The sequence below is a fragment of the Pogona vitticeps genome, chromosome 3 (genome assembly GCF_051106095.1).
Source record: "Pogona vitticeps strain Pit_001003342236 chromosome 3, PviZW2.1, whole genome shotgun sequence".
Classification (NCBI taxonomy): domain Eukaryota; kingdom Metazoa; phylum Chordata; class Lepidosauria; order Squamata; family Agamidae; genus Pogona; species Pogona vitticeps.
The window spans coordinates 230,482,405-230,502,967 of NC_135785.1; the positions used below are offsets into that span (position 1 = coordinate 230,482,405).

Here is a 20,563-nt window from a genome sequence, read left to right on the forward strand (position 1 = left end):
TAAAGGTTCAGCTTGGGAACAGACTGTAGTCAGGCTGGAGCATAATTTCTTGTACGTTGTGTGATCACCAAGAAACAGATCACACTGGATTGTTCCACATGCAATCTATTTCCCTGTGAGATGAACACCCTGACATGTTCAAATCTGCAATTCATCCATAATTGAACTTCATGGGCCTGCTGGCTCTCACAAATATTATTCATATTCTCACAGGTGTTTCGGAGCAAACATGGGGTCTGGAGAAAAGGTGATGGTGGTGGCTCTGCTTTTGCTCCCTACAAAGGCCCGTTTATTTGAGAGGGTGGCGGATGTAAACAATACAGCAGTTCCAGGGCGAAGGCAGCCCTATTGCTATAATACTCTGTGGCCTGGGTTGTATAATATAACTAGAGAAGACCATTAAATCATTAGGATTTACATAAGAGTCAGTTAACCTTTCAGCAATAACACAACAGGCTGACTCTAGTGAGGAACCACCATTGAATTTAAGTCAATCTCTCTCTTTAAAACAGAGAGAGAGAACTTTGCTTAGTGGCCAGTGTCAAGTGCCATAAACATATGAATCAAAGTACTGAGAGGGCCCTTTCTTTGCACAGGCCCACTCTTCCCCTCGCTCCTATGTTCACGTGAAGTACATAATATGTCTACAATGTATTTGTGTAGGAGGATTATTAAATTCAACCTCTTGTAAGTAGCACATATTTTACAAACGTAAGGTCATTAAAATGTCTCAAGACAGTTCTAATGCAGTGTCTCAGAATGCAATCAGCTGTAGGCTGGAAGTGTGTCTGGAGCATTAGCAAAGCTTATCCCAGTGCCAAAACACAGTTCACAGTGGCTTAACTAACTGCCATTAGTTTAAAAAAATGCTCCTGAGTTGGCCAATGACGTGCTTCGATCGGACATTGCATAATGGCGAAAAAGAATGAATTGTTTTGTAGGAAATATCATGCTTAGCCTGCAGATGGTTATATGTAATGATTTATGCTGGGTAGATGACCCTGTGTACACATGCTAGGAAGCTGTGATTGTCCACAGCATAGTTATGCTGCAACATACACAATGTACAATATGCCTATATGCGCATGTTCATGTACACACACGTGTGTGTGTGTGCACATCCATGTGTATGTTTTAGAATAACATTTCTGTGATCACCCTAGGCCATAGAATTCAACATATTCTATGTGTAGATTTCACATTGTGTCCTCAGTGCAATGTTTTTATAACAGGTAAAGTAGCCTGGGGATATTGAAAGAGTTGCTCTCTTTGCTTTGACAGCAATGCACCTGTCACACCAGTAAGGAACTTATACAAGTTCCAGGCACATGTTCTTTAGTTACATGCTTATTTACTTTAGTGAAACATAGTGGATCAGTGGTGCCACCTTGTGATCGCTGTTAGGATCAAGTCTTTGAATCTCTCAAATAGGAAGACACAAATCACATTTTGATATATTAGGCTTGCATTTGCCAATGTCTTTTCTGATAAGACATTGGCAAATGCAAGTTGAAACAAATTAATTTTGTTTCAACATGCAATTTGTTGCAACATGCAAGTTGAAACAAATTATCTTATTTCTATAAAAGCTTTTAGATTTCATCATGTTCTTAGTTTCATTTCTAGGATTTAGGATGCATGTAATAATTATACTTTGTTTGTTTTCTCCTGACATTTTGATACTGTCCATTTCCTGCATTTAGGCATACATTTATATATGTTTATGAAAATATGTATTTAGACATTTCCCTATGCCATAAAGAATCAGAAGATTAGGAGCTAGCAGGCTGGAAAACCTTATTATGTGTGCCTATAGAACCATACACTGTTTTAAAGATGGAAGGATGTAATGTTTAGTGTTTTGAACAAATTTGGACGCAATACACTTATTCCTTTATTTCACAAATGAGTCGACCACATCTTCATTCAAAATGAATTTCAAGGTGGCACACATAAAAAAATTAAATGGATACTGTAGTGTTCATCAACATTTTTAAAAACTACACAATAAAAGTATACAACTGCAGGGAAATATAGTAAATTAAAACATCTGAGCAAATAAGCAATTCTAACCTAGCACTGAAAAGAACACAGAACCAAATGCAACTCTCAGGGGGACATTCCAAAGCCTGGGTGCCACCTCTCGGAAGACCCTCTCCTCCAGTAGATGAACAATGAATTTCTCCTATACAAGGAAAGCAGAGAAAGTTTGCCTGTGCTGAAAGTTGGACACAGAAACAGGGTGGAAAGAGATGTTCCTACAGATACTGGGCCTCCTTGGGGCTTTCACAGGAAGCACCAGTGCCTTGGATTGGGCTCAATAATGTATAGGCAAACAGGGGACTTCTTCAGAATTGATGTAAACATTTTTCTCTCTGATAAGCCAAAATTCTGCTATCTGAATCTGTATCAGTTGAACTTTCTGAATGGTATTCAAGAGCAACCCCGTGTTTAACTCATTACAATAATTCAACCTTGAGGAAAGTAGGACATGAAAAAGGCCTTAAATATAAATCACATGCAATTCTCTGGCTTGGAAGCTTGGAGTTAAGTCCAGCACAGTTTGCGCAATATGTCTTAGCCTTGGTTCCACTCTGGCCTTGAAATACAGTGGCAATATATTTAAGCAACATGCAATCTGATCCGTTTTCATTGCTCAGGTATCTTAGGGATTGAACCCTCACTATAAAGGTGTGGGTGTGGTTTTGCAACCAAACAAAGGAAAAACAAAGGTTAGAAATTTAGAATGCACTAACATTGCATTAGTTTTGTTTTCCACAGTAATATAATGTGTGTGTGTGTTAGATAAGTTATTATGTTTTATCTATTTAAAAATATTTTAATGAGCAACTGAAAGGAAGCTGTGCCACAAAGAGATGTTTCTTTATATGTAGTCTGCCATGTACTGAATTATATTCACCTCTCTTTTACACCTCTTTTGTCAAATTCCGTTCATTCTGCCAATCAGTTTACCATGCAACCATGTTTCTTCAGATGATGAAGAAAGAGTGATTAGCAGGTGAATAAAAGAGGGAGAAATGATCATTGATGTTGTGGCAGGCTCAGTTTTGTTGGAAGTATTTAAGCAGAGACTGGTCAGTGTTTTCATCCTACATTAGAACAAGGACATTTAAAAAACGCAAACATGTCACATAAATAATTGTGCTAAAACTGCAGCATGATATTAAATTTTAAAGGCCTGGGAAATTTTTAGAAAGGGTTTTGTTTGGCACCAGAACGACTTTTCAAGGAGGCAGCAGCCAAATTTCTCTGAAGAGTTACTTTTACACAGTGGTGTAGAGGAGTGAGTGAGATGTGATTTTGTAGCTGCTCAGAGCTGATTGACAGATCAGTTGTTTGAAAGAGGGCATTAGTGAAGCTCTCATGGTTTGAACATGTAAATAGCGCAAGAGATCAGCAAGGAGATTACAGTACTCTAAGCAGACAGGCTGCATAGCCTTTGGAAGACAAACACCACAAAATTAACCGGTACTCCAGGCCAGCTGAAGATATTTTACTACTTGAAACAAATTCCCCAGACACAGGTCATAAAATCCAGGGTTGGCCAAGTTATTTTGGCCAGGAACATCTCACAAGTCCCTCTTTCTGAAGTAAAAACACAGGAAAAATGAATTTGAATAGCCAATATATTGATGCACTTGCACCCCAAAAGAGCAGTCTTAAGGTGTCCAACTACAGAAGGGCCAGACCTGCTCATTCTGGCCCCATCATCTAAGAACTGAGCTTGGAAAAGTTACTTTTTTGTACTGCAGTGCTAAGAATTTCCCTCAGCATGGCCACTAGGCACAGTGTCTGGGGAATTCTGGAGATGTCATTCAAAAAAAAAAAATAACTTCTTCAAGTGGGCATCAAGACTAGTACAAGCTCTTCTGCCACATAATGTGGAAAGCAGGAGGAGGAGGAAGAAGGAGGCATGCTCACCCAGAGGAGAAGAAATATATTTCCTCATTCTCCTTCACCCGAAAGAAGAAGATGAAAGTTGCAGTACCAACTCTCTCTCCTGCCCGCCAGGAGGAGAACCAAGGAAGTCAGGTCTGCCCACTCACCTACCTGCTCAGCATCCTGAAGAAAAATGCTGTGGTTGCAGCAGCAGCTTCCACAGCCATCATGGCTTGTGGTTGTTGTGGGTTGCGTGCTACTCCTGTCCTCTGAAGATGCTGACCACAGAGGCTGGCAAAACGTTAGGAACAACCACCTTCAGAACACGGCCAAAGAGCCCGAAAAACCCACAACAACCATTAGATCCCCGCCACGAAAGCCTTCGTGAATACATCATGGCTTGCTTTATTGCCTGGTTCTGAGGGTCCTCAAAGTCAGGTGCGCTAGGAGGAATAGTTAGAGGAAATGCTTCTGCCCCAGCACATGATGATTTTCCTGTCTATTCCTCCTGTAAGGCCTGGCTGTGAAGAGAGCTTTCAAAGCCAGGCAGTAGGGTAACAGCCACTCTGGACAGTGGTGGGAAATTGTCTCTTTCCACAGCAACAGGAGTCCTCTCAGGGCAGGGACAGCTCCAACCCCCGACTCTGTCACTTAAGTAAACTGCCTTGCTGAGGCTAATGGCAGGGTTGGTTTTGCTCTGATATGACAATGAGACAAAACATCCAGTTGATTCAGGCAGCTTTGCAGTGGGCCCAAGAGGAAAGCAGTGAGAGCATTATAGTAGGGGAAAAATATTTGTTTACAAATATATACAGTATTCTGCACCATGAGTTAAAAGCTCATTCTGGAACAATTGGAGATAAGCCTGCAGTGTTACTCTGAGGAAAAACAAGCCCTTTCACAGGTCTCCCTTAAACCAGACCCTTGACTATTTATTCACCTAACCAGTGTGGCTGGACTTTGAAAGTTCTGGCCCAACGTCTGAAGTGCTTTTTCCCCGAAATATTTGTATTCCTGAAGAAAACTCCCAAGAGCCTGTCTTCTCAGCAAGATTGACTAGCTTTTGCTTGCTGTGCGGTTTGGTTGGAACGTTCTTGGAATTCAGTGGGCCTTATTTGCTGAGAAGGTTCTTAATAGCAGGAAAAACAACATCAGAAAAGAAGAGAAAAGAAAAAGAGCATTAGCGTAGGTATATAGGTCATCAGTGATATACTAAATGTGGATCATGTCAGACTTTTAAAATTATGAATAAAAAACCATTGATCTAATCCTCTGAGGTTTAATTCTATACAATGCTTCATAAATAAATATAATTCAAACTGGGAATGGTTTGATTTCAACAAGATATTGGCCTTCCCTTCACCAAACCTGGCATACTCGTTTCCACCCTGCATAATTTTTGGACAGGACATGGATATAAGTGATTTAATCTTAGAACTTCAGGGCTGGAAAGAACCTTAGGGGTCATCAAGTCCAGCCAGTCATGTGGGGAATTGAACTCCCAACCTCTGGCTCCACAACCAGATGCCTAAACCACTGAGCTATATTTGATCCATAATGTGCCATCCAAACTGGCCACAATGGGCTGTCCTATGTTTGGCATATTCTTCTTTTGGCCTACGGTATAATTTCCACTGAATACCCATGTATCAAACAGTGGTGGCAGAGACAAACAGTTGCTCTACTACCACCCCCACCATGAATAGGATTTCAAATGGACTGTAGCCTGTGGTCAGTTGGAGTCAAACTAAACATTACTCTCTTAACTCTCTGTAAGTTCCACACTCTCAACTGCCTCTCTTAACTCTTCACTCTACCACACTCTCTAACTCCAACAGACTAACCTTTCACTTCAGACTCTTATCTCTGACTGAAACTGTCTGACTAAACTGACCCACAAAACTCCTCTCCTCTGCCTCACCCCTCCCTTCTAGTTTCTCTGGCTCTGCCTCCCAACAACTCCCATTGATACATGCAAATAACCTCATACATGAGCCAAAGCAGGGTGATTGCTACAAGTACGTACTTCAACAATAAGATTTTTGAATTAAACCTGTTTATCTTCCACTGACCATTCACAAAACAAAACAAGTTAAATGCAAGATCTGTAGGTGGAGGAAATCATAGATTATGACAAACAAATGCTTTTCCAAAGATGAGGGCCTGCTTCTGCAGGAACCATGCTCAATGTAGTTGGCTGGACCCTCGGGCTCACTGAGAGTTTTCTGCCAACTTGAGTCTATCTGTCCCACTTGTTTCATCGTTGCCAGTTCCCTAGAAAACTACAAATCTTGTTTGACTTGTACTTAACCAGCAAAGATACTTGAGGGCAACAGTACTACTTGGACCACTTTCCCGATCCAGAGGTCAGTCAAAACTTTGATAGACCCATTTGCCTGAGATGACTGGAATATCATCTAGAGTCATCCAAAAACTGTCCTGAACCATCAGCTTCCCTTGGCTAGACCATCTTAATCAGACACCTGCCCCTAACAGTGACAGTGAAAGTTAATCTGGGTACAAATTTAGAAAGCTACATCTGTGTAGCATTGAATAAATCTAATATATAAATTATTTTCTATCAGCTGGAGAATGACACTAATGCTGGGGACACTGAGGGAACTCGACCTTAACCAGCAGGCTGCTCTTTGGGGACTAAATTCGGGAAGAATATGAAAAGGAATGCAGGATAGGTGTCAGAAGAGGGCTCTGTCGGTAGTCAAGGGTTTTGGCAGCTGCCCTAGGGTACTGGGTGCTTGCCACAGCCTGGTGTTAGGACTGTGATTAGAGCTAGATGTTAATAGTTCTGTACTTTTTCCTAGCAATACAGTGGTGCCTCGCTTGACGACGATAATCCGTTCTATTCAAATCGCTGTTAAGCAAAATCGTTGTCAAAGCGAAATAAAAAACCCATTAGAATGCATTAGAAACCGGTTAATGCGTTCTAATGGGCAAAATACCTCACCGTCCAGCGAAGATTCTGCATAGGGTGGCCATTTTCTGGTGCCTTTAAAGTGAGCAATCAGTGCTGAAAACAGCGGGGAGCCATTTTGCACAGCAGGGAGCCATTTTGCGACCCGCCGATCAGCTGTTTTAAAATCATTGTTAAGCGAACAATTGGTTCCCGAAGCAGGGAACCGATCGTCGTCAAACGAAAAAAGCCCATAGGAACATCATTTTGCAATCGCAATAGCGATCACAAAAAAAAACCCATTGTAAAGCAGATTCATCGTTTAACAAGGTAATCATAAAGTGGGGCACCACTGTACTTGAGAAAGTTGTTTTTCTGAACTACAGCTTCAGGAATCCCACAACCAACATGATTTCTGAAGGGAACTGTAATCTCAAAAAGTAACTTCTCTAACTGCTGCTTCTAGATAGCATGAATTGACATGATTTAGATTTAGAGTTGAATTGCGTACTCTGGTGGGGCTGGTGTCTCACATGCCTTTTGCTCCTGGTGCATGAATTCCAGATTTTCTGATTAGTTTTGATTTGCTATCTGAACTAATTCATACGAAGTGGTGGCTGCTTCTTCTCTGACAACAGGTTCTTTTTGATCTCTAAAGTAACTATTTTCTTCTATGGACAGTCTGGGCCCTAGAAAGTCATCTATAATTTTTATTTGCAACCGCTAATGCATTCACAGAATAGAACAGGTTGGAATAAATGTCTCCCTTTTTGCTCTTGAAAAAGGTTACTGTGCTTCAGAATGCTTGGAAAGTCTGTGACCATGTATCCAGATGTGCTGACTTCAAATGGAGATATATTGCTTGGGAAATGTACTTTTTCAGACCATCCTGGGAGGGCACCATGCTGGAAGTTGTAGACCAAGGAAAGTAACATTTCTGTGCTCTAAATGCCCAGTCATTAATATGAACCAAGATGTTGAACTGATTAATGCATTAAAAAAATAACCTTTGTAGGCCTGGCTGGATAGCTCAGTGGTTTAGGTATCTGGCTGTGGAATCAGTGGTTGGGAGTTTGATTCCTCACTGTGCGTCCTGCAAGTAGAACCAGCCTGCGCAGCTTTGGGTAAGCTGCACAGTCCCATGATCTGCCCAGAAGAAGGGAGCGCTAAACCACTTCTGAATATTCTCTACCTGGAAAACCCTGAAAAGGGTGCCATAAATCAGAATTGACTTGATGATTATGATGTACGTATGTAATGCTTGACAGGCTGAAAGATGCAAGTAGGTTATGCCTATTGTGCCAGAACATTTTCAAATTAAACTAGATAATATTTTAAGAGACATTTCTATGCCCTAGTATTTTCCCTAGTATATGTTTGTGTTCCAAAAATGGGAAATCAGATCTGACAACAAAAATGCCTTGTGCAATATTCCACACACATATATATTGTGCTTTAAATACATATATATTTTCAGTTATATATGCAGATTCCTTGTGGCTCTCTGTACTGTTTGCTTTGCTAGATGTGCACAGAACCAGCAGAGTAAAGGGGCAAATTGACAGTCTGGTTTTCCCAGAGTTCAGCTGCAAGAAACAAATGCCGTTCCAGCAGTCTTCCCTTGAAATTTATCCTTTGTTTTTAGCCCATTGAGTTTATTTAAAAATTCAGCTTGTTTTTAATGAATTTAATGGCAAAAGGATTCAGCAAAATTATGTTCTGCTGTATTCTATTGCAGTCCTTTCTATGGTCATGTAACAAACACAAGCAAATATAATACTGAAGCATCTACTTCCAACAGCACAATTCCTTTGATCCTTTTGGTTAAATTGTAATATGGCTTAAGATCTGGCTTATCCCGGTCATGTTATTTGGCAAACTAATGATAACTGTGATTAAACAATTCAGAATATATCAAAACCATCTGTGCCTGATTATGTTTCAACTTTATTTTCAATTACCATATAATAGGAGCACTTCAGAAAGTAAGCTGTGCTTTGTACATACCAGAGGAATTCTGAAGCCCCATTATTTCCTCATCAGGATGGTAGGAGAAATTCCAAACAAAAGTAATCTCAGAGATTTATAGGATTGACAGCAAAGTTGATGTTTGGCCGACTGGGCCCCTTAGAAGGCCAAGGAGAAACCGTCTGGTCTTCAGATATGAAGGAGGCTGGCTCTTAGTGGCTCCCACTGCACATCACAATGAATTGTGTGAACAGGACCTTGCCTTGATGTTTCCACTTCCAGATGCACTCAGAATCCTCTGAAGTGTGCTCAGCCGCTTTCTAGAATATATTAAAACTGGGCAGGAAAGAGTTCCAGCATGTAATTCCCCTCCCCATTGGTTTTCTTTCGAAAGCAAGAAGCAAACTTTGAATGCCACCTTTTAGATCATTCCAGGGCTTCCACCTCCCCTAAAATTAGACAACCAAACTTTTGAGTTTATGAAGTCAACAGGACTGTTTTTAATGACTTCAGTGAGAAAAAAGAATTAACTGAAAATGGAGAAGTACAGATAAAGGATTATCACAACCTATATCTTACATATCCTCTAAACCTTGCTTAAGTCCTGAAAAGAAAAAAAATGTTTTGACTTTCTTGTGGATGCATTTTCACTGTGGCCACTACATCATTAGTTTCTGCCAGTCATAGTTTACTCTTAGTTACTCAGCGTCACACCCTTTCATATTGTCATGTATATTCTTTATGAAGCAACAGATTTTGAGAGATGACTAATTACTGTATAAGGAATAATTTGGCACAAAATGATTGGAATTAAGATGTACAACTTACAAGATGGGGGATACTTGGCTCAGTAATACAAAGAGTGAGAAGGATCTTGACATTACTGTAGACCACAAGCTCAATGTGAGCCAACAGTGTGATGTGGCTGCAAAACAGGCAAAGGCTGCATGAACAGAAATATAGTCTCCAAATCCCATGAGGTACTAGTCCCCCTCTATTTGGCACTGATTAGGCCTCATCTCAATTACTATGTCCAGTTCTGGACAAAGCACTTTAAGAAGAATGCTGGCAAACTGGAACAACTTGAGAAGAGGGCAAGAAGGATGATGGGGGTGGGGGTGGGGGCTGGAAGCCAAGACTGAGGAAAGACTGAAAGAACTGGGAATGTTTACCCTTGAGAACAGATAACTGAGGGGCGATATAATGTCACTATTCAAATACCTGAAAGCTAGTCATTCAGAGGAGGGGCAGGATCTATTCTTGATCAACCCAAAGTTCAGGACATGTAAAAATGGGCTCAAGTTACAGGAAGCCAGATTCCGACTGACTATCAGGAAAAAACTTCCTAACTGTTTGAGCAGTATATCAATGGAACCAATAACCTAGGAGGTAGTGAGTGCACCAATGATAGAGGCATTCAAGAAAAAAACTAGAAAGCCATTTGTCAGATATACTTTGAGTTGGATTCTTGCATTGGACTCGGTGGTCTTATAGGCACCTCCATTATTCTGTAATTCTATGTACAACTGAGCCCAATCAAGTGTTTGAACTGACAGTGGGTCCCTTGCCCTGCTGTTCAAGATCAATGTAGTTGTCTTGAGTTGAATAGGTAAATCCCAAGTTCCAAGATCTGGAAGGGAAATTATAAGAATATAATGATTTTGTGCAACTGAGATTAATAAGGATGACAAATTGAGACTGCATTGTGAGAAAACAGCGACTGTGTGAGCAGAGCTGGGAAGTTTGCCTCTTCCATGTGGAATGGGGATGCACCTTTTCAGAAAGGACAAGGCTGTGTTTTGTAGATGCTCCTGGATTCGTAGCTGGTGGCAAGGAATCCCTGTTGACAGCTTGGGTTGCTATGCCAGTGATATCTTCTCCTGGAGAAATATAGCCTGTCGGCTTTAGTCCATGGAGTGGTAATCATAAATTACTCTCATTTTTATGTGGGGTTACCCACATGCTTGGCCTGGAAGATACAGCAGCTGCAGAATGTGGCTTCCAGGATGATCAATGAGGCACCTGCTTCTGCACATGTAGCACTGGGGCTAGAGCAACTGCACTGGCTGGCTATTAGCTACTGTGCTGGGATATAATGCCCTGATCCAATGGTTCTCAGTCTTTAGCATCCTGAGCCCATTGAATTCATCTTTTAATGAATCTGGGTTCTATTAAGATAGAAACAAAATGTCCATTTTTCTTTCCAGAGAAGGACACTTGTTCACAAACTTTTTTCTGTCACGTGTATTACTTATGTGGCATTTTAAGGACATTAAAAATTTCAGTTGACTTGTTGAAGAATAGCAGAGGAGCAGAAAGACAGTGAGTAGTCCTTGGCTAATGGTGAACCCCCAATGATTGATGGCAGGGAAACTATGAATTAGGACAAAACCTGTGTTCCAAAATTATTACTCAGATATCAATTGATCACAGATGGATAATTAGAGGTGGGTGCAGTTGATGGGAGATAGCACATCACACACACAAGAGGATATAGAGATAGAAGGACAGAATGGCAGGTAGCATCTCCAAAAGAGGCTTGTCTGAGCACTAGGATCACCAGAAAAAAGTCTTGCTGGTTCTATGGCTTGTGCAGATTGTTGTCTAACAGCAATTTGCAAATAGACCTTCACTGTGGTGGCACCATTTTTATAATGCTCCCTTCCAACTGTGGCCTGCTTTAGGAGACTGTTAAAGGTCTCTCATTAGCCATGACTAGCTTCCAGTTAATGAACAGCTTTGGTTTGAGTTTACTCATTTCTAATGTTTGGATTGAGAAATGGTGAGATACCAGTATCTTACTGAGTTTTGACAAGTGGAAAGACTTACTAGTGTGGTAGTGCAGAACTGTTATCCTTGCATTGTGCAAGTGCTGATATTCTTGGGGGGGGCACTCACTTTCTCTTGTGCAGGCAACATTATTCTGCATTACTACAGTGGGGGAAAATCCTGCTCAACACTCTCTTTGTCTCTCACTTTTGTATTGCAAAACATGTTAAGATTCCCCCCTTAGATATGATAAATGCTTGTTGTTGTTGTCATAAGTTGGAACCAACTTATAGTGACCCTAATAGGGCTTTCAGGGTAAGTGAGACATTTAAGGAGTGTTTTTTACCAGTTCTACACCCCCAGTGAACTTCCATGGCTGAGTGGGGATTCAAACCCAGGCCTGAGTCCTAGTCTATCACTCCGTCCACTACACCAGACTGGGTAAGCAGTCCTGTGTGTTTAGTCGTTTAGTTGTGTCCGACTCTTCGTGACCCCATGGACCAGAGCACGCCAGGCCCTCCTGTCTTCCACTGCCTCCCGGAGTTGTGTCAGGTTCATGTTGGTTGCTTCGCAGACACTGTCCAGCCATCTCATCCTCGGTCGTCCCCTTCTCCTCTTGCCGTCACACCTTCCTAACATCAGGGTTTTTTCCAAGGACTCTTTTCTTCTCATGAGATGGCCAAAGTACTGGAGCCTCAGCTTCAGGATCTGTCCTTCCAGTGAGCCGTCAGGGTTGATTTCCTTTAGAACTGATAGGTTTGTTCTCCTTGCAGTCCAGGGGATTCTCAAGAGCCTCCTCCAGCACCACAATTCAAAGGCATCAGTTCTTCGGCAGTCTGCTTTCTTTATGGTCCAGCTCTCACTTCCATACATCACGACAGGAAAAACCATAGCTTTGACTATTCGGACTTTTGTTGGCAATGTGATGTCTCTGCTTTTCAAGATGCTGTCAAGATTTGTCATCGCTTTCCTCCCAAGAAGAAGGCGTCTTTTAATTTCAGGGCTGCTGTCTCCATCTGCAGTGATCATGGAGCCCAGGAAGATAAAATTTGACACTACTTATTCATAAATAAACAGTAAAGGTAAATGTAAATGTTCCCCTTGACATTTAGTCATGTCCAACTCTAGGGGGTGGTGCTCATCCCCGTTTCCAAGCCGTAGAGCCAGCGTTTGTCCGAAGACAGTTTCCATTGTCATGTGGCCAGTGCAACTTAGACCCGGAACGCCGTTACCTTCCCACCGAGATAGTACCTATTTATCTACTCGCATTTGCATGCTTTCGAACTGCTAGGTTGGCAGGAGCTAGGAAAAGCAACGGGAGCTCACTCTGTTGCATGGATTTGATCTTACGACTGCTGGTCTTCTGACACAGAGGCTTCTGTGGTATAGCCCGCGGTGCCACCACGTCCCATATATAAATAAACAAGCAACAAATAATTTATTTTTAAACAAATAACTTTTTAATTTTGGAATGTATTAGTAAATGAACTATTTATAAGGCAATAAATAAATAAGTTGTGATAAATAGATAAATGTCCTGAGTATGAAGAAACAATATCCCAATCTTCTGGGCTCTAATTAACCTGTAAGGCTACCCATCCTATACCCAACAAGACAGGGCCAAGGGTAGTGGATGTTTTTGTTTCACTTTCCATAATGTTTTTCACCCAGAACAAATTTATTCTATCTCATTTGTGTCCCAATAGAGGGTTCTTTGCGGAGTGTTCCCCCAAATCTACATTGGTCCTGGGTTGGTTTGTTTGTTCACTGTGCTTATAGACTACCCAAATTAGTGAGAACACTATTTGGGGTGGTTTATATAATTAGACAAAATATGTAGCTACCAAAATAATTAAAAAACCAAAATGCATGGCACCACAAACTAAAAAAGAAAAGGTGACCTAAGATTGACACCTGATAACTTACATAAACCCTAACCTACAAAATAGCATACACGTCTCACTGATCAGGCTAAAATGTTTCCAAAGGCCTCCTTAAACAGTTCTGTCCTTACTAATCTTCTAATGATCTGTAGGGAGGGGGGGCTGCCTAGTGTCTGATAGAAATTTATTTCACACCAAGGATGCCACTGCTTAAAATGCCCAACTCCAATTATTATTTTTCTTTATTTGCCTTGGGGTAGGAACCACTCAATAATGCAGCCTGAGAGGAATGGGTTGGACCGATTGAGAGAAGATCCAACTTTTGCCTACTTCTTCCTTGGGACAACCCTAGTGTTCAAAATACTTTTAGATGTAAGATTAATATTGAGAACATGCTAGATCAAAGTAGAAAGAGAGGCCGGGGGATGAGGGACCTGTGAGGCCAAATGGGGTTTCTGCTCTTCTGCTTTGTTTTCCATTTGGGTGGATCATAGCACTTCATTTTGCCTTTTTGAATACAGATACATTCTTCCAAAATTAGAGTGAATGTACATGTAAAACAAGATTCCTCCTTTGCAATGGAAAAAAAAGTCACCTTCCAATAAAAACGGTCTGAATGTTAGGAGACATTTTCAAGAAAAATATTGTAAAGACATTTTTCATGGTTTGAATATCTCCCTTGAACTGGGATTTGGGGTTTCTAAGGCGCTGTAAAATTGATACAAAGCAAGGGAAATAAAAGAGTCAGTTGTCTTCGCCCCCCCATCCCCAGCTCTGCTCTTGAACAGAATCAAAGTACAGTAAGATGAAATAATGTACACAGTACAGACTTAGGCCAGAAACATAAACTTCAAGACTGCTTTCCATTTGTGAAGACAAATCGGCCATAAAGCAGCATGGAGGCAACTATTAAGAAAACATACTGTGCACTGAATCAAAGTGAGCAGATGAAAGGCCAATTCTGTGTTTTGCTAATTTTTAGAAAGAAGTGGGTAGGAATTGTGTGATGGCAAGGTATCAAGCTTAAAAAAAATCTTTGCATCTTTTCTCTCCCTCACTGTGAGGGGAGCAGGAGGAAGCTTCCAATTTCTCAATATTGTAAAGTGGCTTAAGCAAAGTGACAATTTAAACTATCTGCTTTGGTTCAATCCCAGTGATCATATATGATGGAAGTGAATCAAACTAGACCAATGCTATCTGCACCAAAGAAGAAGAAGAAGAAGAAGAAGAAGAAGAAGAAGAAGAAGAAGAAGAAGAAGAAGAAGAAAGGAAAAGAAAAGAAGAAGAAAAAGAAAGAAAGAAAATAGCCCCTGACAGGGACCCAAAAATGCGCAGGGAGGTGTAGAATAGGGATACGCCGCTTTGTGACTGCTGACATGTCATGTAGTAAAGGAGCAAACTGCAGGACAAATCCACATCTGATTGCACCCTAAGAACAGTCCTCATATATTAGTGCTGCTTCTTTAGCTAAAAAACAGTTGCCAAGCCCTAAGGCCAGTGAATGACAATATGGTTATAAGAGATGGGCACAAAATGAACCAATAAACTTGATGAACTGTGCTGTTTGTGGTTCGTTTCTGCTTCAGTTCTAGGATCCTTTTTGCCGAAGCAAAACAAAACAAACATTTTTTCTCTTTGATGTTTTGTTTGCTTTGGCGAAAGGGGATGCCTGCCTGCCCCCTTCCCATTGCCCCCATGGCCTTCCAGCAGAGGAAGTGGCGGCAGGAACAAGTGGTTCCCTCCAGGCACAAACCGGGAAAATCGAACTGCAAACCAGTTCATTTTTGGGGGGGTTCGTGGTTAGACAAGAACCACAAACCATCACAAACAGTTTTCTAGCTCATGTCTATCTCTAATAGTTACATGCACTCCAGTTCTCTAGGCTGAGGGACATTTCAGAAATGTAGCTCTAATGACAGTGCTTGTTTTCCTTTCCAAGAAGATGCAGTAAGCCTGTGGTGTTTCAGAATATTGCAGTGTTGCTGTTTTTTAAAAAAAAGATATACAAAATATACAGAGTAGAACCTCTGCAAAGGGTTGGGAGATAGCTTGTGGGGGAGAACTGCTGTGCATCGGGTTGGCTGTGGAACAACCCTGCTGGGACCTTAAAAGGTGCAGATAGGCATGGCTAAAGGTTGGGCTGGGCTGGTCCTCTTGTATGTTGTACATTGTATGTACTCCATGTATGTACCTCATGTGGTTGCCAGAAAATGAAGTAAACCAACGCATTCCCAAAGTGGTCTAAAATACGAGACAAAGTGACATTTGACCATACCACTGTTCGTAGAAATTAATTATAAGAATGGAAGGAGGGAGTTACAGTTATAGTTACAGTTGTAATTTTGTGCTCTCATGTCATTTCTGACATATGGTGGCCATATAAATTAATCACCTTCAAAATGTTCTGTCATTAACAACTCCGCTCACACAAAAGAGAGAGACACCAGGACATTGCAAGTCAGTCAACATGATGAAAATGTACTATCTTGCCACTAGAAGGAGAAAACAAATTGCACTGATATGTCGTTATTCTTTCTTTCTTTGCATCAGAAGCACCACAGAATAATTAAAATATTTATCAGATAATTTTCACCTAATAAAAGGCAACATTAAGATCATTGGGGGGCAGCTAACATCAAGTCTTCCGTAGTACGTATTGAAAAATATAGGGTACACTCACCTGTTCTGTGTAATAATCAGGAACTCTGTCAGTGTGGAAAAAACCCTTCCTTTGCCTCACCTTGGTTCTGCCAACTCCGGTCCATAGCCTATTAAGTGACTTCCAGGTAGCCCCATTTCTCCATATGGCTGGTGGCTAGACCTTTTCCCATGCTCCATCCATTTTAAGAGGTGGGTAATTCTTTATTTCCAAATTATAGTCCTGGCATTCTCCACTGTTCCTTCAAGATTCACATATGTTATGAAAGAAAGAAAGAAAGAAAATCTTTTCCTTGATTTTAATTTGAGAGGGGTGGGATGATTAACGAAAGGGTGGGTGTGCTTTTGGAGTAGATGCTTTTTCACTCTTAGTTGCTACCTCTCTGTGTTTGTCACTGGGTGTAACACTTGCTAGGTAATTTATTTTATCAATAGGGGCTGGCTTCAGGCATTCAGCAATGATTCTACAACCTTCATTGAATGCTACGTCTATCTGCTTTGCATGGGCTGAATTATATCACACCCAGCGGAGCAGCACAGGGCCAAGGCTGTAGTTCTTGGCGTTGTTGGTCTTCATCAAATATCTGTATCTTTGTCCAGCTTTTGGGGAGCAACATTTGCACATTCCAGGTACTTTTGAGAAATGAGGGATCCTGGTTCATTAAGTGTGCTCTTCAATGCATTCCTGGTCACCTTTGCCTGAAATGTCAGACCTGAAGTCAGTTGACTTTAATATTTAAACCCATTAATGGTTACTGTGTGTAATTAGGAACTGGTAAATTGTGCATTGCTCAGCTATTTTAATACTGTACCTATAGGTCCCCTGAAAAACTTGCTCTTTTAAAAATATTTTTTCAGTGATTTTTCAAATTCATTTTAATGTTTTTTTGTTTGTTAAAAGGAATCTAAGTGACTGAGGATTTATCCATAGTCTATTCTTTACATTTGTATCTCCTTGAAAGACATTATTTGTTTAAAATGAAACAAATCACCTCTTCATGGACATACAAGGCATTTATTCATTTAGCAGTTATGCTATTATTTCCTGTCTTTCCTGCTATGAGTGGAAGGGTACATGCATGGGTTTCCCCTTTCTTGCTTCGCTCTACAACATCCTACGTATGTGTGTGTGTGTGTGTGTGTGTGTGTGTGTGTGTGTGTGTGTGTGAGAGAGAGAGAGAGAGAGAGAGAGAGAGAGAGAGAGAGTGTCTCACCGGGATTTTGAACTTGGATTTCCCAAATTCTAATCCGGCACCCTCTGACCAATGTATTATATATATTTTCGAAGGTAGAAGGATATTTTCCACTGTGATATTGTTTGACTACTGGGATAAATCTGCTATTCTTGCAAGCCAAGTCTTACCTTAAGAGTAAATTACTATATTATAATCACTTACTGGATTTATAAGGTGGCTTGCCCTTTCATATGAACTAGTCCTCTTTTTAAGACTATCCTATTTTAGAGCCTTGTAGCAAGTACTCCACCTAGTGTGTGTTTACTGATATTACTTCTAGTTTCCCCTTCTCTGTCTTAGTACTACTGGATGAAAAGCATATTCACTCATAGCATATGCTGGAGGGAGACGCAAAATGTACCTAACTGTAATAACTTAGAAGATGACAACTCATTAAATGCTGTCATTCATCAGACACACTTCAATTTAGTAGTCTTCTTTTAGTAGTAGTGAATAGCAGGGATGGGGAATCAGGTTATGGGATTCACTATCAAGTCGGACTTCAATCATGTGGGTGACTCGACTCAAACTTGACTCAGTTTTTTTTTATGATTCAGACTTGACTTGTGATTCAGAACCCAGCCACCCCTCCATTTTTTTCTGGGGGGGAAGGCTTGGTTTTAATAGAGAGTCCCACTAGGAGCTTGGAACTTGGCACCATAGACCTCCCAACATCCCTGGTGAAGAGGATGTCAAACTAGGGGCTTGAGGGTGACTTGGGCAAGTGATTTTCTTTGAGCCTGGTGTATCTTGCAGGATTGCCACAAGGGAAAAGTGGGTGTTGGAGAACCAGACGGGCCAGTTTGAGCTCCTTATTAACTAATAAACAAATACTAAATTGGGGTCATTTATTTATTTGTCTGTCTGTTTGTTGCAGGTTACGGCAATGCTGTTGTCATCCACATGGCTACCGGCAGTGATGGCAGCCATTTACCTTGTGTTACTGCGAACCGTCCAAGCTGGTGCTTATTATGGGATCAAGCAGATGCCTCCCCAAGTGCCACAGTATCAGCCTCTTGGACAACAACCTCACATGCCTTTGGGCAAAGATGGCATTCCAATGCAGCACATGGGCAATGAGGGGCCACAGCTTCCCTATGGGAAAGAATATGTGCCTCAGTATATAAAAGAAATCCCACAGATCCCCATGCTGGGAAAGGAAAGGGTTTCAAAGAAGGAGAAAGGTAACACTGGCAGACAATATGTCCTGTCTTTTCCCTCCAACCCTTTTTCTGGATTAACATCCCACTCTGTCATTTGACTGAAGAAAATAGGTACATTTACTTATTAGTGTACAAAGCACAGATGTGAAGAAATCCCTTTCAGGGCTGACAAAAGAAGCTATCCCAACAGCCTATCGAAAGTTTATTAACTTCCACATGATTTCTTGTCTTCAGTGTGAGAACAAAACAGTGAGCAGGGTTGTTATTTTTTAAATGAGGCTTCTGCAGTTTGCTCAAAATGTCTTTTCACAAAACTAAATATTTTCCTCATTCTGAAGCATGACCAAGCACACCAGGCAAACACAGAAGCACTGGCTGATTGACCAGAAAGGCACAGACAACCCACAGAAATGTTCTGTGTTTTGAAAATCAATGTACAGTAATGAGGCAGTAACTATGGTAGTTTAGCTGTGTTGTATACGTAAGTTTTCCAAATACTTTTCTTGCAAATGCAAAAACATGGGTTGAGACTAATAGAAAATATTTTGCTGCCCTTCATAATATGGGATACTATGTTACTTAGCTTATGTATAAATCCTTAAAATTTAAAGTTGCTGGGGGATAATGAATTTTCCCAATACAGTAGACCTGGGCAAAGTGTGGCCTGAGGGCCACATATAGCCCGCGAGCCACTCCTGTCTGGCCCATGGACAGTTTTGAACATCAAAACCATTTATAGCTTTCTGTCTAAAGTTGATCATTTGCTTATCTTTAACATACCGCAAAAAACTCTTTAGTATTTGTGAAGATTAACAAGTTTAAAATAAAAACAATCATAACATCACTGTTTCGTTTTATTTTTAATTAAAGTTGGTTCGGCCCCCGAACACAGTTCAGATTTTTCATGTGCCCCCCCCTATAGAAATTAATTGCCCATCCCTGCAATACAATAACAGTATATTGTAGTGGCCTGTCCCTGTCAAAATTATTTGAGGATGGCTTGGCTACACAGGCTAGTTGGAGTGGGTAGAGATCCAGTATGCCAAGTGGTATGATATTGGATCCACATGGCATACTCACCTTGAGTGCCCCTTTTTGGTGCTCATCCTACAAGAAAGTAAAGAAAAGGGGTGGAGATTCCTTCCTTGCCCCCCCTCTTTTCACCTCCCACTTCTGAACTTTTTTTTAAAAAAAAATGTAAGCAGTACTGCACTGCTCTAATTTGCATTTAAATGTTTTGCTTCCTGTCTTTGTGCCAAGGAAGAGGAAAGGAAATAAGTTTTTAATTTCACACTTATAACAAATCATTAAGTACTTAAGCATTCTGTTTAAGTTACTAATGGTATGCAGAAATTGAAATTAGGTGGGAAATTAATGCAGGAAGCTTGCTTTGGTTTGAGCCCCCATAGCTGCTTGGGCTGATCATACAAGCTGTGGGGATTCTGGGAAATGCAGTGCAAAACAGTACCTCTCCAAGCTCTGCACTGGCAAGTTATGGTTCTCTCCACTGGCAGCCCACTATGCGGGGAAAAAGCAGAAGAAAGAGAGAGGAGAGACAGAAGGGCATGGCAGGAAAGGAGGAAGGAAATGTGTGGCAACGAGCTAATGTATCACTGATAAAATAATAGTGGCTGCATGTAAAGGGATAATAGAGAGGACTCCGTTCCTCAACCTGAGCAGTTGTTTATCTATCGAACACAACTTTGCAGTTAGCTGGTGTTCCTGTTTCCGACTCATCACAAGGTATTTCCCCCAGAGTTTTATATTTGTTTAGTTAAAACTCAAGGACATCAGCCTTTCCATAGATGGATCTGGCAAAAGACCACTTTTTTTGTGTGCAGAACCAACATTCTCCAAGTAGGATAGTGACTCACTAACTATTCAATCCCATTTCCCTACCTACCATGTCAAGAAACTGACCCCTTTCTAATGGGTGCTTTGCTGTGTTTCTGGACTCTCTGAGATTTTGAGATGGGAAGAGGCTACAACATGTCATCTGAAAAGAGAGTCTTTTCAGGTTATGAATGGATTAGGAGAGGATCGCTGTGCCCTTGACATAAGTTGGAACAGGTATTT

At 41.0% G+C, this 20,563-nt stretch overlaps 1 protein-coding gene across 2 annotated transcripts in view; it reads left to right on the forward strand.

Moving 5' to 3' along the window:
* COL8A1 (collagen type VIII alpha 1 chain) overlaps positions 1 to 20,563 on the forward strand; it is a 132,228-nt gene that overhangs the window by 106,707 nt on the left and 4,958 nt on the right. For both annotated transcript variants that reach the window (XM_020784999.3, XM_072993859.2), the window contains exon 2: positions 18,202 to 18,508. In XM_020784999.3, coding sequence (XP_020640658.3) covers positions 18,211 to 18,508 — 298 coding nt within the window. In that variant the 5' untranslated portion in view covers positions 18,202 to 18,210. The remainder of the gene's footprint in view (positions 1 to 18,201; positions 18,509 to 20,563) is intronic.